The sequence below is a fragment of the Phaethon aethereus genome (assembly GCF_964289735.1).
Source record: "Phaethon aethereus genome assembly, chromosome: 1".
NCBI classification, from domain to species: Eukaryota; Metazoa; Chordata; class Aves; order Phaethontiformes; family Phaethontidae; genus Phaethon; species Phaethon aethereus.
The window spans coordinates 57,696,529-57,715,646 of NC_138575.1; the positions used below are offsets into that span (position 1 = coordinate 57,696,529).

Sequence of the window (19,118 nt, forward strand, 5' to 3'; positions counted from 1 at the left end):
GCATTGCCAAATACTTCTCACACCTAGTCTGGTGCAACCTAGGCTCCTTAAGAGAGACCTGCGGAAGCGGAGTAAGAGTCTGAGGACAGCCCAAGCCCAGCCACATCTCTGTCTCACCAGGCGTCCTTGTCCCTGTGACGTGACATTGGTGTAATTAAAGACCTACCACTTCCCACTCAGCGTGGAGCTTACCTCACTGCTGGACTACAGCTGCTGGGGCATTGCTCCTGCAGTGCAAAATGTCACAGCTGATACCGAATCACTGTTCAAGGCTCATTTCTCCTGACCACATGGTCCTGGCTGCTGGATCTTTTGCTTCTGCCATCCTTGGCTGATCTCCAGAAGGGCTGAAAGCAAAATGGCCTTCCAAGAGCCTGCAGCATCAGGATACCTTTTGGGAGGAAGGATGAGAGGTGCTGCTGAATAGAAAAGATGATGAACAGGTGACTTGTGAAAAGCTCTGAATTTCCTGTACAGCCCATTGAAATGGAGAACTACTTTCAATTTAAAAAACAACAACAACCACCCAGGAACTTGTTGTATCACTGGTACAGGGGGACTTGCCTAACAGCCTGATCAGGTGCTGACTTTTTGGCAGCTCTGAGGATTGTCTTCCTGCTGCTCTTATGCTGCCAGCAGTCACATGGGAACCAGCCACATTCCCATTGTTTCTGCAGCGTATCCAGTGAGTGCAGCTGTTATAGTAAGCATGTACACCAAGGCAGAGATCTCTATTCTGTGGCACAGAAAACCACCTGGACAGCTTTCACATGAAAGGAGATTTCCATTTACTGTTTTTCGCTCAGCCTTATTAATTACAGAGACATTTATAAACAAAATATGGATGTGCAGCAGAATGTAGGCGAAAAGTTCATTCAGACAGGAGAAAGCACAGGTCAGCTGTGCTCATCAAACTTATTTTTCCATGTGCAAGTCCATCTTCCTCGTTTTGATTTGTTATAAAAATGTTTGCCTTCCCACATACTTTTCCTACTTTTATTTCTGTTTACGATCTCTTTTCTCATGAACTGTCTTTCTTGCCTAAGAAAAATATCAAACAAAATACTCCTCTGGGTTCCTCTTTATTCCTTCCCATTTTGGTTTCACAGTGGGCTCTCTCAGGATATGTTCTGGAGCGTCGGTTCTTTACAAAACATTGACAAATGTCAGGTAAACTCAGTGTCATCTTAAGGCTCCTGTCCTACATTGCTAACACATGCCTCTTGTATGGGCAATAGAATTTGAGGTTTTCACAGCACAGGTTTAAGTGAAGCATCAGAATATTAGCAAGGATTGTGTTACAATTAAAACCTGTTGGAAGGAGGAGCAGGAAAGTTAGCAGAATATATGGGTAGAGGAGAGGAGCACCTTTCTCTCTCTTTCCTTAAGTGACCTGATCTATGGGAGGTATCATTTCATGGGCAGACTACAGCAGAAAATGGCATGGGGCATGGAAAATGCCTCCATCCTGTGGCTACAGCACCTTCTACCGCAGCAAAACTCCCCTCTTTGCCCATGGCTCTCCTTGTACTAGAGACTCCACTGACTTGGGAAGGGCCACTGTTCTTCTCTGTGCTGTTGTTTTGCTGAGGGAAAAACAACTTCTACATTGGGAGGGTACAAAAATGCAGTCTGATGCCTGTGCCTCCCAGCTGCTGGCATGTAGAGTAATGGCAGGTAGCACTGCCTCTATTCTGGGGAGCAGGGAAGGACAATATCAGAGGCAAGTGAGATGGGGTCTTGCAGACCAAATCTTGGCCAGCTGCACAAGGCCATGCAGAACATGGCACTAGTATAGTTATCACAGATGCCATGATACCTTTGCCTCCTAGTAATTTGGGTGTAATTAGGTGCTGCTCATAATGGGAAATCATTATTTTACCCTGTTTCTGGTATGTTGTCCATAATTAGCATGCAGTCCTTCAATGCTAATTACCTTAAGTATTAATTCCTTAAGCATCGATTAAAAAAATCACGTGAAAATTTACCTCTTCCTCAAACGAATCATGAGTTAACATGGGGGTACTTACAATGTACTACTTAGACTTGCTTAATTAGTTAATTTCTGTAAAGGGGTTTCAAATGTGTGAAGAGCTAAGTGCATTATCTTCAATTAATTGTGTGCAACTACATCTTCACTACCAAGAGGGTCTTTATAGCGCTAAGGAAAGGAAAAAGAGACATTGCTTCTAATTTTAAAAGTAACTAATAAAAAAATAATTAATTGAAAGATGATTTGGCATGGTGGGAATAAAAGTGAACATACCATTTCTTCTGTTTCAGTCAGACCCGAATATGAAAGATTCATCATTCATATCCCTCCTCTGCCTTTGCTGGTCTTTGGTTTCTTTACTTCCATCTTCCCTTGGTCTTAATCTTCTCTCACTGAATATTAACCCTCTCTCTTTCAAATTTGATACTACCTTAGCAAAAAGAAAAAAAGTTAAAAAAGAGCGAATCACAACAAAACGCTCTTCAAACCGTTGAGTCACTGAGGTAACACCCTCACACCAACCCAATAATAAGGTAGCTTGTTCCAAAAGAAACCTCATGGGCTTCACTTCAAAAGGAGATGCTAAAGGCCCAGGACAGAGCTACTAAAAGAGAACAGGGCCAAGGCAGTCATATGGTATCTCTCCATTTCCTGAACCACCCTGGTAGCCAATGGAGATAAACTCTTCATGTGTCCTTCAAAGTTTTCTATTTTATTTAGAACTTATATGCCTTGTTATTCTCATTTTACTTCAACCATTAATAATATGCTTTTGGTGGACTTCCCTCAAAAATTTGACAATGGGTTCTTTCTGCTAATACTGTCTAGCTGGCAGCTTTATTTAGGCCAGCTACATTGAATTAGACTTCACCAAGAACCTATTTCTTGGCTTATTTTTCTCCTACTGGGACTAACAAAAGATAAGCACAACTTTCTTGCTGGGTCTGATTTGTTTTTAGAATTTTTCACTTGCCTTTTCTTTCTTTCCCAAGAATGATAAATCATCACTTCCTTGCTGACTGCAGAGGTCCCACATGTGAAAAATTCAGGCAGCTTGTTTAATATCAGTTTGCCTGAGCAGTGGTTATGCAGCAGTGTCTCCTTCACAGGGTTTGGATCATTTTTAATGTGCATTTGCAGTATATTTGTATCACATCTGGGCATTCCCTCAGCAGTGATTTGAAAACCTATTCATTTATCTTATTTAATCCAAAAGAAACTGGAACAGAGAACAGACTATTTGATGGCCATAACTTTATTCTCTGCATACCGTAAAGTAACAGCTTAACCTGTTGGATGAGACATCCCACTAGCAAGTCAGAGTTGTGTACTCAGTGATCCTGAACACCCAACGTTCTCAGGGAAAGAACTTCTGCCACCAAACCAGAAAAAACCCTTCTCTCCAACCCCTCCCCAATTCAGTTTTACAAAAGGAACCAGTGAGGGATATTCATTGTTATCAGATCCAGTAGGTATTAGTTTAGCTGAAAAGCCTGACCTACTCCAACCAGGATGTCTAACACAAGTGTAGGTACCTCAGAGAGCAGCTTGAAAATGGGACAAGTTGTTGTTATGGGGTGCAGAAAGAAGAGTAGGACTATCAGAAGCAGCCAAGAAAGTAGCTTCTCAACCTTCCATACCTTCACTACTGGTTTGTTTGTACAAAAGCTGACAGGGTCCTTTCCCTCATCTAGTATATCCATACAGTCCATACCCACAGAAAGTACTAGAGGGGTAAGCCAGAAACTATTCAGAAAAGTCAAAGTTGCCTTGTACCTCAACCTAAGACCCCTTCACTTTCCTTCCCTACCTGAAGGATTAATTTGATTACAAATGATTGTTTACTTCACCTGGGTATTCCTCCTGCCTCTAAAAGAAAGCTGAAATGGAGCCTGAAGAGAGACTATGAGATCTTGCTACCAGATCCAAAAGGAAGGGGTCGGGCTACCTGAATACTGAAGCCTGACTTGTCTGAGGTGCATTTCCACAGAACAAACCTAATTGCATGAAGTTATCAATACTTAGCCAAAGAAGTGACAGGGAAGGGAAGATCCAGCAAGGTCTCAATGAACAGTCCAAGATTTTTGGTCCCTCCCCTTCATGGATGTGAAAAATAAGGGAAAAAATTCCTGTCCTCTTCAAAGGGTTCCCTTTCATACTAACAGTTCAAAAGATCAATTGCTGATAAATTAAGACAAAACCCAAACCACTGTATGTCCTGGGGGCAAGAGAAGATGCACTCCTTCTCTGTCCCTGTCATGTCAGAAGAGCAGCTCCATTGGCCCTCTGGGGCATACTGTGCCCTCACAGGGGCACTGGTGTGACGTAGTTGGCAGGGAAGAGACCCAGTTCCCCACGCAGACGTCCTTTCCACCATGATGGGTTGGAGCTGTCCAGGACCTCTAAGATGTCTCCACTGCGGAAGCCCAGCTCGTCATGCTCCACAGCATCAAAGTCGTACAAGGCACGGACCCATAGCGTTCGCTGGAAAGGAGACAGAAACAGGCAGGAAACAATGAGCCAGAACTCTTAAAGATTATCCTCCTGTCACCCCTCTTATGCCCCAGTACATGTGTTCACTAAGAGAGGACAAGCAATGCTGAAATTGAGACCATCTTGCAATTAAACCAGGAAGTGGCCAAGATGCCAGAAAGGAGGGACCAATTTACTGGGACACCCAAGGGAAGGTGCTTGGATTCTCAGCAATCCCAGTATATTCATGGGTATTTGCACCATAAGGTGAAAAGTCAGACTGAGAGCAGGTCCTTGAGAAATGGTATTCACGTGGCTCTGACTCCTCCGCCCTGTAAGATAAGCCGTAGTAGCCATGTTTGAAGCCAGTTATGGGAGCACAGAGAATGGCCCTGCCTGAGTTGTGCTGGGCTGTGCACTATAAGCAAATGGCTCTAGGGAGGTGAACTGGTGCTGGTACAGATATAGAAATATGTCCTTGGTCAGCAGAGGACTATGAGGGATACATCAAAAGAGCCAGCACGCAGGCAAGGCTTGTGAACATTGTAAGGAATGATGTTTGCTCTTTCAGGCACTTCTGGGGCATAAGGGAGGGTCTTAAACCTTGTTTGGACTCTCCCCAAGGTCAGTCTTCTGAGGTCAAAAGGATTGAGGAACTGTTGGGTGTATCAGTTCATTTTGGGTTTGCACTTCAATGAGAACTATGGTCAGATTTTTTTCTTATGAGAACTTCATTGTAAGAGACTGCAGTCAATCTCCCATTTTGACCAGAAATCAGATTTTAAAGGACACAGTATGGGCTGCTTTTCTGGGAGATTTTTGCCACCCACACCACGGGGCATGGACAATTTAGGAGGTACATTTTGCAGGCACAGATGTTTGAACGCAGACTAACTTTTGCTAAATCTTCTAGCCAGGGCCCTGCTTAGACACGGCTTCTAGTTATTTGGCTGGAGATATAGACCCTCCTATAATTGGATTTGTGGCTTCTAAATCACTGATGGGGCGTGGCAGGCAAGGGCATGTTGTGCCCTCATTGCCACAGACTCTGAGGGACAAAAAGCCATTGTATTTTGAGCTGCACTATAATATAGATTTGGGGCTTTTGCCAAAAGAAGTCATGTCCCTGTTTCTCAGTTTGTTCCAAATTTCCTAATCCAATTTGTCCTCTTTCTCTCACACTTGAGAAGGGTCTGCTGTCCTTCTGTTCTCTCCTTGGATCTAGGTTCTCTGGTTGTTCTTGGCTAAGCTGTACATTTCCTCAAGGAAGAGAAGTGTGCCTTAGGTGACACTCCTAGGAGCTGATTGAGAAATACTTTGGAATTGGCAGTGGAATCATGGGCTGAGGCAGAGAAAGACATCATGCTCTCTGCAGGCATTCACATAGTGGGAATTTGCAGAGCAGGTGGTTACTTAAGGTCAACTGCCAGGTATGGATCCAGGTAGGGGAGCAGTCTGAGGTGTCTGCAGAGACATATCTGAATCATGCCCACATCCACTGTGCTAGAAGGCTCTGACAGATAAAGGTGACAGGTAGGTGAGTCCCACTTCGATGGCATAGTATGTCCAAGAGGATGTGCCAGGTGCAGACAAGTAGAACTGAGTGATGACAGGTCTTCTCAGGACTGAAGCAAAAAGTGGAAGTACAAGTACATTGCAAGACAGAAGGAGCACTGTAGCATGGCAGGTATCATGAGGCAACTCTCCATAGGACTTGAAGAGAGTACTGCACGTCTAGCTACTGTGCTTAGGAAGGCCTTGCTGTGGTGGCAAAGATACTTGATAGTCTCTTGCATCAGTGGACATGAAGTCCTTCTAGGAAAGATAATTAGGTTTTCAGAAATGTCTTCTGCTGGACTGGACCCATGCTTGATCCCAACCGATGGTGAGCTTGGGATCATTCACAACATCCCAGATGCCTATTTTGCTGAACTCATCCCTCTTTTACTAATTCTGCATGTTAACTAAGGCAACTTGAGAGCAATTCTAGAACTACACTCATATAACACTGTAGTCCTCAGAGAGCCCCAGAATCAGATTCAAGTGGCTGGGATAGAGTGCTGAGACTCAGAAACATCTTCTAAGATACGTTCCAACAGGCTTAATACACTATTCCTCATGCAACCTCTGTGCAGGTGACATTGCCCAGCCTGCTCGGCCATTTCTAAGGGACTCGTTTAGTTGGGCAGATGGGGCCTTCCAGGTATATCACCTACCGGTGTCTGCTGGTGCAGCGGGTCTGTGTGTCTCCGTTGCACAGCTGCTGCACTTCCTTGTCCGTGATCCCTTAGTCCATGCAGCCCATCTTTCCTATCCAGACTCCCACTATATCTATCCTAGAAAGAAGACAGCAAGAGAAAATTCATGTATATGCTGTGATGTATAAATGAGGGGCTTTTAAGAGTCATTGGTGGCTAGGGCATCAGGGTCCAACCCTCAAAGTAAATAATCTTAGATGTCTGCTTCCAATACAGTCCCTGTGCTGCAGTCCTGCAAGCAATGCCCTTCATGGAAGAGGTCACCTTACATATTGCTCTATTTTGGATTTTTCTTCTTAGAAGTTGAAAGTTGACTGTCCTCAGCTGTGTTCCACAGCTGCAGGGAAAAATGGTCAAAGAGGGCCTTTTTTGGCCTCTGGAACTTTTGGGGAAAACCTAAAGCTGTTCTAACTGACACGTGAAAAGCCATGCTTGCCAAGGGGACTTTTGCCAATCTGGAGTTATTATGCCTGAGTCCTGCCCACTCCTTGCTCTTCCTCTATCCCATGTGCTAATGGAATGGCAGCAATGCTGATGCAGCTGACTGTATATCTGAGATATCACTACTTTTTCTTGGGCTGCGCCATGCTGTAAGGGGCAGGGAGCAAGCCTGAGAATCCAGTAGCTCAGTTAACCAAAGAAGAAGGGTACCCAATCAGATCAAAAGAAAAGAAGCCATATGAGCACACATCTGAAGTCATATCAACACAAATCAACCCAGACAGACAGACAGAGGAAGTAGGCAACATCTAGGGAGCAAGTTCTCTTTTATCTGCACAGCTGAGAAGTGCTGAGTGTCTTCATCCCTTCAGGCCCTTAGTGCATGCACTAAGGATTTTTTTATTATAACAATGTGACAGAATCTGTTATCATGTTAGCTCAGGTTGCAGCAGTGCTTCAGTGACACAGGGTCTGATCAGCTGTGTCAACAGAGGTGAGGAAGAACAACAGCTTGTGCTTGTAAACAGTTTTCATCCTCTCCCTCTTACTGCTTCCTTTCTTGCAACCATTCTCCCAAAACCTCCCTTGGTCTCACTTGTGCCTTTGTCAGCCTTAAAGGTTGATGAGGCTGCCAGAGACTGGAGCATAATTTATACCTCACGTGTCGCTGCCAGAAACTGAGTGAACTCTATCTGGCTTTGCAGCTGCAAGACTTACTACATGGATGCTTCACTCCTATGAGTGTTTCTGCTCTGTATCAAATGTGATCCACGCATAGACTGTGCTCCAAAGAGTGCAGGCCCTCAGCTTTGTCAGAAGCTGTACTATTCCATCAGCAGTCCCCTGACAGGCAACACTGCTTGTCTGTTGAGAGAACAGCCATTTCACAATTGTCCCTGGCCTTGCTACATGGGAGCTCTCATGAGTTGAGGGACATGGTTTTAGATTTCTTCTCTTCAGTAGGACAAGTCCTCTCCTTGGATGATGCTATACTGTCTCTATCTAGAGACATGAGCCAACCTCAGGAAAACTATTTCCCTCAAAATAAATCAAGAAGAACTTTGAAGACAGCACCGGGTACTGCTGTTGTCCTCTCCATTCTTATGTAAGCAAAGGAGTAAAGAAACTTAACACATCAGGGATACAACATGATGAAAGAATGCAGAGAGGGCCCAGAATAAGGGAGGGGATGGAGGAATGTTCTGAAGGAAACCAAACCCTCCTAGGGTTACCGTAGTCATTTCTCATCCCTGGGATGTGTTTTGTGGTGCTGAATGTCAGCAGCATAACTCAGAAAAAAGAAACAGACAGCAAGGTTTAATTTGTCCTACAGACTGAAGACAAGTTCCTGAAACCAGGTATCTGTGTGTGCAAGATTTGTGAGTGTTTTTCTGCACTCTTACGGGATGATACTTTATGTCCTTTCCTAAGCAAAGCAAGGAATATGGCACTATTCCTTGTTTTCCAGTTTTTCCAGTCCCAAAAACTCCCTAGGAGTACTCCCAGGTTCCCAGTAAAAGGGCCACTGTACACTGACTTCTATTTTTTGCTGGTTTATCAATCAGTCATGGGTCACAGAACTAAATAAAAGCCCACATATTTATTACATGTCAAGAAAGCTCCCCAGGCTGACACCATCATTGCTGCTACTTCCGTATGAAGACCTAACTGACTTTGCTTCCTAAAGGTTTAGGGTGGCAGATTTTTGATCGTGACTGTTCACTCACTACCAAGCAATTAAGACCAATGTTTCATGTGCCTGGACTTGGTGTACCACCCCCTCGTTCCTGGTAGTACCTGTTGCTGCTGCAGTATGGGGATAGGATGCTCTACATATCTCTTGGATATAGAAGAATGATCTTCTCCAGTTGCTCCACCCAGGTGGAATCCGTCCCGGCCCATCCATTCCAGGCTCCCACCATGCCTCTCCTGATGGAAGAAAGGTCACAAAAGTGAGGTCAGGTTTTGCTTCCCACCATATCCTTGACTGAAGCTTAGTAATTGTTGCACACTGATCACTACCACCACCCTCTACCTTGGAGGCTCTTCCAAAGGAAAGATCCTGCCCCTCTGAACAGAAGGACAAATCAGGAATCTCATATTTTAGATCTTTGTCATAACCGTTCCCCATCTGATCAGTGGGTAGTAATGGGAGGTTGCTGGGCTGAAAATGTGGCCACTGATGTGAGGACTGGCACAGGATCCAAGCTCTTTTTGGAAAGACTGCCTTTAGACTTCATTTGTCTCTGCACTGAAAGCTGTATATTACTATCATTTTATCATACGGCTGTAGCATCTAGAAATTTGAATTGTGAACAGAAACCCCACTGTGATAAGTACTAAACATAACTTGCTGAGTCCATCACCATAACAAATGTATAGAGCATTTGCCAAAGCAAACTTTACTCTTGTTCTTTCATTTGCCTGTCTGCATCTTAGAACAAATGCTCTTCTCTTCCCCTTCCTGCTCACAGTCAGCCCAAACAGGTTGTTTTACTGAAACACACACATACAGTCTTCCTTTCTCCTTCCCCAGGCAATTCTTCACTGTGATCTCGTATAGGTCCCATAGCCTCTATTTTATACCTTGCTAATGCATTTTTAAAGCTCTGCATTTAGGTGGTCTAGAAGGAGACAATAACACAAGCCCCTTCTTCAGACTGAAAAAGATATCTCTCTTTTGGAGCCAGTAAGAATGACCTGCATGCAGCCTACAAAACTTTACTGCTGCAGTGAGCAAGTCACATACTTTCTGCCTTGCCTCTACCTGCACATCCTGGTAATTTAATACCAGCATCCATTTCCCAGTAAAGCAGGACTTTCGTTACTGCAGTGGGCAGGCATGTTCACTTCCAGCACTGTATGTGCAATGCATAGCAGTCTCTGCTATGTTATTGCTTGTTCTTCTGGCACAAAACCAGGCGTTCATTGGACTGGGATTTCCCTGCCTTCTCAAACATCTACTACAGCTTGCCCTCATATCTGCTATGTTCTTCTCAGCAGTACTTTTCAGTTCCTAGCAGCCAGTGCTCCAGATTCTGTCCTTGGTTCTTCCACACTCCTTACTGTGTTCACTCAGTAACAGAAGATTGACGATTCTTTTGAGCAGACAAACTTTCAACTGCAATAACAGCTGCACTCTGGGTGCGTCCAAGGACACTAGGAAAGCAGACTCAAATTCATCTCAGATACAACCTGCCAGTCAGCTGTGTACCTGCCCTTATGAAATCTAGGCATTTCAATAAGGTAGGTCCTTCTTCCCTTAGATGTGTAAGGCATCTTAGAATTTCAGCTCTGGGGCCTTAGTGCAGATTTTCAGCACTGCCTATTGCTATCCAAAACAGAATCAGAAAATTCTGCTCAGTTATATAACTGTACATACCACTGAAACTCTATGCTGCAGGACCCACCAGTGTAGTGATGTGACTGGCTTTCAAGGACAGAGTCTCCCCCCACCACTGTGAGACATTCTCATGGGTTGATTACTCCCACAGAAAGGTTTCTTACTGAGCAACTCCTAAGGACAGTTTGTGTTTACCTTTTCTTCTCGGCTGTTGTCCCTCAGGAAGATCTGCTTCTGCCTGGAGATGGAAGTTGTCTTGTAGTAGTCCACCAGCTTGTTTAGCGAGTGGAATTTCTCTGTCCACAAGTAATAGTTACCCTTTGAATCCCTCATCACTTTGAAGTGTTGCACATCATCTTCGTGCCTGGGTCCAATTGGAAAAGTAAGAGATCATCAACCAGATTGCAATTTTATCTTTTTTGAAAAAGTCTTTTCCAGAAGGGTACCAAAGCTTCTTTCTTGGCCAAATCTAGACTTCTGGAAAGTAAAGCAATGGCAGTCCTTATGTGTACTGGACCTAGATGTGGCTCTGTATTTCAAAAGACTCATCCACTTACAAACATGGAGCGCCGCAGGGTGGCCCAGTCACAAAGCACTATCAGAACAAAGCAAAGGGTTTTAATGCCTCTCCTTTGAAATAAAGGACAGAGGAGCTTTCAGGGCCACAAATAGCTAATAGCTTTATTCCATACTTTGTACAGGAGACAAAAGTGCAGTGGTAGTCCACCCACTAGCCTCTGCAGGTTCCTGTTAACATCCTCTCTACATTGACTATAAGAGATGTATTATACCTTTTCACACCGCAGGCATCACCACTACATGCAGACATAGTCACATGAAGCCATACACTGAGTTTTATAATTGTATAATATCTAGTGTAATATCATTACTACTGGTCATTTTCCCTACTCAAAAGAAAAAAAAAAGAAGTAATTATTAGTTGCTGTTGCAAGCCAAATTAACAGTCTCAAACTCTCAAACAGGTGGAACCCTGTTTCCACCTTGCAACCCCCCTCCTCTTACCTCTTGTCCGATTTGGACAATTCCTCTTTGCACCAGGTGTGATCTGGTTTTGGTACCCACCTCCTTGCTCTGTGCAACTCCAAGAACTTAAAACACTCAGAGACTACATCTGCACAAATAAACTAAACAGGGACCAGGCAGGGTCTGAGTGCTATCCTGGAGTGCTACAGTCACACAAGCTGTTAAAGTGTTAGTATGGTTTTGGTCTAAATCAAGAAGCTCTGCCCTAGATAGTGCTGGGCCATGGTTAGGGAGACAGAGTGGACCAGGAACTGTTCGCAGTGAACTGCTTGAATACAGCTGTTCTGTTCTGTGGGGTAAAGAGGGTTTAGCCATACGGGTCTGAGCTCTGCCACACTGCTTGACCTCAGGGCCAGAGAAAGAGCCTGACTGTACTTAGTTTATTGGTGTTTATTGGTGTAGATGTAACCAGAATGTTTTCCTGCATTCCTCCCAGATACTTTTTGAGCTTCCTGAATCAGAAAGTGCACACTGCTTGGAAGAGACATTGCTGACCACTGCTCTAATTTAAAACTGGTTATCAATTTTTTGACTGAAAATTGGGAAACCAACCATCATTTAAGAGCTGTACTTTGAAGCAAATGCTCTGAGAAGGGCTGGGCTACAATAAGTTGCTGAAATGCAGCTGGACTGCAAGCAACTAAAAGCCATTCCTGTCCAATGGCTGTTTAGTGGCCTGTGGAAAGTAAGTTAACAATCTAATACTCATCTCTTAATGGGTAGTAGTGGAATTCTTGGATTTGGTAATCAGAGCTGTCAGGGAATTAAAACAAATGGAAGGCACATGTTTTGCACTGTGGGAGACATCCCATGTACCCCTCTGCTTTGCTGGAGCTCTTTCAGAGAGGCAGGTCACCAGGGGATGCAGCTTTGGAAGGGGGCATTCACTGTGTCACTTGAAAAGAGGTGGAAACATTTGGGAATCAGATGACTAATTTTTTCTCATTCACAACACAGCAGCACCGTCAGTGACTGGCAGCATGCCGGTTTCCTAAGAGGCTATGTCACATTAGGAATCCTGTCAAGAGGAGACTAGGGACGCCATTAAACAGGAAAAGAAGCAGTAAAATGCTGTGAGAAGCGGATACCTGACAGAGATGGAGAAGTCACCGTGAGAGTTCTGACTGGCTCGAACAATGAAGGAGCCAACTCCTTTGCTCATGAGGATGTTCTCTGCTTCATGGCGGGATATCCTCTCATCAAACCAGCTGTCAGGTGGGAAAAATCATGGAGATGTTAATAAGGAACGTGAATTAAGGTGAGGAACAAAAATGTTGAGGGTAGAGAGAATGTGAATAAGTGGAGTGGAGGAAAGACAAAACAAAAGGATCAGAGGAACCCACAAGACTACTCCCAGTGGCCATGTACGTGCTAAGGTACAGGGTTTTATGGGTGCAGACCATATTCTTTGAGCAGTAAAACATGTAGATGCAAAGAGAACAATGTAAGCTTTGGCCTGCTAAGAAGCAACACTCAGCTGAAACTGTAATTATAGGCACAGTACAGTAAGGTGTTAGTCAAAGAAATTTTAAATTACAAATGTGTATATATATATACACATACACACATAATTCTTGGACATATACATCAAATTGCCTTTGGTAAACTGATTGAAAATTACTGGACTGTGATGGATATATTGCAAAGGACACACATATATTTTTAGCAGGAGCAAGCCATGAAAGTTTTAGTACTAATAAATTGGTTCCTGCAAGAGTTATAACACCAAAAATTTGCAGAAACACAGAATACATAAGCACACTTATGTAAATTTAGCTAGGCATAACAAACAATGGTATAAGGCACTGGATAAATAACAAGAAAGTCACCATAAATAGTAAAATAATGCAGTGTCAATAGGAATTTTTCAACAGAGAGAAAAATCATCATGTACACTTATATGTGTTCACTCCACAGCTAAGAAGATCTACAATCTACAGTCCTCTGCTTTTACATAATGCTTAATTGCCTGCCTTGCATTAAAATTAAGGACTGATAGTTTCATAAGCTCTGTCATTTCTACTTTTGATTTTCGTTATACTTCTCCTTACTGTCATCACAGTTTACCTATGTATCATTAGCAAAGGGAAATCAGACTTTAGTCAGCACTGATAGCCAGTCTCAATGATTGCTTGACAAGAGAAAAATGGGAAAAAATGGTCCATCAAAAATAGGAGACAGCTTTCTTCCCTACATCAGATTTTAGCAACTGGCCTGAACTGCTTCAAATTGCAGACCTGCTACTCTTAGAAACGCATAAAAGTGGAAATATTTCTTCACAGGTCTTGCACAGAGAAAGCATAATGAGAAAAATGTGTGAAAAAAGAAGCTGCTAGTGTTCCTCCATGATGCCACAGCCCTGTGAAAGAGTGAACAACTGACTGCGAGATCTCATCCCCCAGGGGCCCAAAAGTACAAGCCCATGTTTGCACAGCGAACTAATAATGTCCTTCAGTTCAGCCAAGCAGGCTGACTTATGTCCAAAACAGCTGGTAAGTGCCACCTCCAAAGGGGACAGTGGTGTTTATTTGTACCCTCAAAATCCCTGTACACTCCTGGTTTGCCTGCTCAGGGCACCGGTGTGTTACAGGTAGTGGTACTGGGCTTGGTGCATGCTCTGCCTCTTCGCTCCTGAAATGCTGCAGCACTTTTTCAAAAGAGGAAAACTAGAGGTGCTTCAGGGAGCATTTCTGCCAACTGAAAGGAAAAGGTTGTAAAAATTCCATACGTTGTCATATTGATGGCACAGGGCTGGACAGCACATTTAACATGCATTTAAACACCTGTCAGTCCTTTCTGAAGGTGCGGTGCCATCTACTAAATGGGAAGAGAGAAATGAAGGTATGCCTGTCCTCTGACGGATCTATGGGTGTGCAGTTATGAAACGTAGAGTAGGCGGGGGTGTGCGTGTGTGTGTGTGCGCCTGCACGTGTGTGGGAGCAGGGCGGCATGTCTAGTCTATCATCTCTGTCGATTCACAAGTAACACCAGCTGTCACATGTCGTGTAGCATCGCACTGACCTCTAGTGTATCGAGAGAGACTCGCACACCCTTTGCCGGGGCGGGGGGTTGTGTGTGGAATGCGGGTGGCAGCGTGGGAACAGGGAGTTAAAATGAAATGTAGTTAAGACTCGGGGGATGTGTGTGGAATTACATTTTTTTAATTCATTTTCAGAGAGATCTCTTGCTCTTCCTTTTGTGCTCAGCCTCTGTCTCCGTTGCCAAGACTTCACATCATGACTATTCTCCTTCTGTCCGAGGAGATCTAAATGCAGTTCCTGCCACATCCCAGTGACATCCCTCTGAGCAGCAGTAACAAAGGAGTCACTCGGGAGTGATAGAGAGCATTGAGAACCATCAGGTCTGAAAGAACAGAAGGTGCTTCAGGGTAGAAATAAGGTGCGCTGGTAGAAATGCATATAGGATTATGGCAGTACATTATAACCAGTGCTTCCTCTGTCATGTCTTCTGTTGTGCATGCACGCACACATGCTCTTGACAGCACTCTGTGGAAATGTGCAATGGTGGTGCATACAGTTTCTTTGACACTTACGGCGGAACGTGAAAATCAATGAAGTTCTTAGGAACGTAGCCCTCTTGACTTCTGAGCTCAGCCTTGTACCACTCTTCCTGGGAGCTCAAAACCTGCAATGGAGAGATGGATGGAATAAATGTGTCTCCTGAGAAAGGCAGAAGTAACCAAGCTTCTGGCACAAACCTAGAATTTCTTGTAGGAATAGATGAGAACTCCACATACGCTCTACTTCCCACCCACCATGCAGCAAGTTTAGTGGCTGATGATCACTTCAGAGCAAACAAAGCAATAAAGAAGGCCGCGTAGAATTAGAGGGATTGCTTGTTAACCTTATCCCTTCATCTGAATGCCTATCCAGGTGGCTGGGGATGCCATCTGCATGTCCTGTGAAATGGAGAAATTCAGCTCTGAAGTACTTGTAGGGGTCTAGGGTGTTCTCTGTGCTGCTTTAAATAGTTGGTACTGGAGCATCTCAGTTAAACAAGGGAGGAAAAAAATAATCTGAATTAATTTTATTTATAATCTGAAAACTCCTCTGACATGTATGGGTATAGAGGGATATACAGCTGTATCTGTGTGTGCATTATGACTGCACAGATGTTACCATGTGCTCTCACATGTCATTTTGCAAGAGATTATTTAGTCCGTTAAGTCCTCAGCTGCCCTGAGCTTTGCCAAGGTAGATAAAAGAAGGAGGCAAGAAGTATTTTAAAGCCGCTATTACACTTAAGAGATTGTAGGATAGCAGGAAGCCAGTCCACAGCGCGCACTGTAGTGGCTTCAAGTGTGATCACTCTAATGTTGACTCGTAATGATCCTTAAGCACTGCACTGCTGACCAGGGACTGCCCAAATTCTCTGCTCCTTGGCTGATGGCCCCTGATATAGCCCTAAGCTAGAGGAGAGAGGAGGGATAAAACCACATTGTGATTTTACTGCAAATGTCGTGGTCTTTGGTGTTTTGCTTGACATTCCAACTCCTGGGACAGAATTCCGCTTTATGAAATAGAACATATTTCTGTTCTCTCTGGTTTTGGAGAGGAGCCTGAAAGCATGAGCCATGACAGTTTTAAAAGGAGAAAGCAAGCATAAAAGAATTTAAAATCTATTGTTAACAATAATAATACTTGTTTTGTAAGCCAATCTCATGTTTTTGGGAGCCTAATGCACATTCTAAACACTTAGTGTTGGAAACAGGATGTTACTGTCTCTGGGGCCAATTCTCCATTGCCTTGCCTGCCACGTAGTCCTTTTTTATGCATTTGGATACAGGAAGGTTGGGGAATAGAAACATGTGGAGTTCCCTGCTTGTACAGTCACTGCTTCCCCCACCCCTGGATGCTGGGATTAAGGCTCTTTTTCACTGCTGTGGTTAACCAAAGGGGATGATAGCTACTCCCTGCTCACGCTCAGGCCCTGCTCTGTTGGCAGCAAGGTTTCCAGAACGACCCACCTGCTGGTTCTTGGTGCAAGGCTGGCAGGTGCGTCATCCTCTCAGAGAAGGATGTGGCAGGAGGCAGGCGCTGAGAGGGTGGATTTCCTCCTGTCACTGCTGGTTGAGGGCCTCATGTTTCCTGTTTTCTAATCTCTACATCAATACTGTTCATCTTATCTCCTTTATAAATCAGAAAAGACAGCCAGCAGGTTGTGCAGGCAGCAGGAGGGGACTCATGAAGAGATATGAATGTATGTGTGTGTATGCCAGAAGAGAGATGTTACTCAGGCTAATTTACTGTTACTATGGCTTGGACGGCTAAGGTGTTATTTTGCTCACATCAAGGATGTTAAAGTAAGAGGCAGTCTGGCTTTTCTGGTACTGAAGTCTCTGTGACAACTAATAATATTACTGATGTGTAGGGTTATTTGACACTTTTCATCAGCAGCTTCCAACATACTTTGAAAGGAAGCTAGAGCTTATGATGGGAAGGGAAACTGAGGAACAGAAAGAAAAGTGGTCTGGTCAACACCATCACCCCAGCCAGGGACTTGATAAAACCACAGTCTTCTGAGGAAGAAGGTATCAGGTAAAGATCATGGGCCAGCAGGGACGTGGGGACAACTTTTGACCTAAGGAAGAATTAGGAATGAGAGTGTTCATCTACACTGAAGAGGGGCAGTGATTCCTCCAGAACCTTCTCATAGCATTCTGGAAAAAAATGGTATTTGATCTTAATGAATTCTGGATGCCATCAGCTTTGTCTAAGCTTCAATAACTAAAAAGCCAATAAAATGAAACATGGTGGTGGAAGAGGCAAGGCTGAGACCCAATATCTGGTTATTAACTGGGACAGCTGGGACTTTAAAGGGAGGTAGCGAAGGCTTCCTGGCCAACTTTTAGATCCTATTTAGATCCTGGTTTAGATCCTATTGTTTTATAACATCCCTTTAGACAGTGGAGGAGTTAGGGCCTTAGAGAGGAATTATACTCAGGCTTTTTCAGCTGAAACAGAACAGCTATGTTGGAGGCCGAGAAGTGAATAAATAGGGTGGAGCAGCATGTGACATCTGTGAGACTTTGGTAGGGTTAACAAGAGCTCTTCTACCATAACACATGCAAATCAACTTTAAAGAGACTCTCACATGCTCTGTATTGTATATGTTCAACTCTACTTCTGCCATTCCCCCACTGCTAAATTCCTGCAAGTGTGTATATAATATTATTAGCCCAGGACCTCTTAAAGTCTTCCATGATGTGTGTAACAGACTGCCCCACAGACTTTTCCTCTTCTATTTGCAATTGCTCAAAACCCCTGCAGCAACTAACAGTAATTACTTACAGTGAAAAGTTTGATATAAGTTCTATAATGCATGATAACTATCTTTTAAACAGTTTAAGAGCTGGAAATAAGGAAGATGGCAATCTCTCTGGACCACACGCATCCTGCCTGCCTTTAGACATAGTCATCCTAAACATAGTCACCCTAGACTACCTAGATAAGTCAATGAAAACAGACAGGACCCTCAAAATCTGTCTACCGAAGATCTGGACTTCTGCCCTAGCAAAGGTACTTATCCTTCCCTGCTGACTACTGGAGGACTGTAGGGCAATTAAATCTATAATTTATAGACCTAAAATCAAGTGAAGTGGACACAGACTCAAGTGACCTGGGAGTTGTTGGTTGACCTATAGCGAGCCCTATGGGAGATGAGTATCGTGTATTTGTATCCCAGTTTATAGGCGGCTGTCTTCATCTGTTTTGCCAGGGCAAATGGGAGCATAGAAAGATCTGGCAGCACTCTCAGAAATGCTGTTTAGCCAAGCCTGGGACTGCACTTACCTTCAGCATGTCCCCAGCCTGGAAGCTCAACTCATCCTCTCCAGAAGCACTGAAATCAAACTTGGCGATGGCTTCCATACTATGTCTTGGTGGCAGAGAAAAGCTGGAAGAAGTATACGCTTGTCAGCATATAGGAGCTGCTGGGACTGCTGAGTCTAGCCTCTAGAAAGCTTATAGGCAATGCTGTGATTTGTACATGGATGAGCATGTACCAACCACTGGCGACATTAGTTATTAGACATGGAAAGACATTAGCAAGTAGAAGAGACGACACAGCCAAGAGGCTATGGTTAGCTCAAGTCAGTAGTTCAAGCAATGCATTGTGTATGCTTATTCCGAAAGAGCTCTTTCTCTGCAGCAATCTCATGGAGAAGTTTGTACACATCACTCAAATAAGCTGGTAGCAAGGAAAAACCTTCTGTATAGACCAACCACTACCCTGTCACAGTTCCCAATAAAGCAAGTGACTCTGTCATGAAATAGATGAATGCATTTGCCCTCTGCAGTGACTTAATCTCAAGAGTGAGACAAATTGTGGACAAAACGATCAGTCCGCAGTAAATATAATTTTTTCTTGGACAGGGGCCACAATACTGAAGGTTGAAAGAGACTTTTCTCTATGGTGGCTTAGCATGGGTGACCACAAATTTCAGCTAGGAAAAACTGTTTGCAGAAAGGCTGTATTCCCTATTTTGGAGCAGGCAGAGGTGGAAACTGTAGCACTGACAAATTTAAGGCATGCATTTACTCTACCT

General features: G+C 43.9%; 1 protein-coding gene across 1 annotated transcript; it reads right to left on the reverse strand.

Moving 5' to 3' along the window:
- Positions 1 to 4,297: 4,297 nt before the first annotated feature.
- On the reverse strand, positions 4,298 to 18,441 carry GRAP2 (GRB2 related adaptor protein 2; the record flags this gene model as incomplete). The annotated part of the gene is made up of 7 exons (XM_082003996.1): positions 4,298 to 4,477; positions 6,682 to 6,801; positions 8,962 to 9,093; positions 10,703 to 10,871; positions 12,640 to 12,759; positions 15,105 to 15,196; positions 18,364 to 18,441. The coding sequence occupies 7 exons, from the start codon at positions 18,439 to 18,441 to the stop codon at positions 4,298 to 4,300; spliced, it is 891 nt and encodes a 296-aa protein (XP_081860122.1).
- Between the last annotated feature and the right edge of the window lie 677 nt (positions 18,442 to 19,118).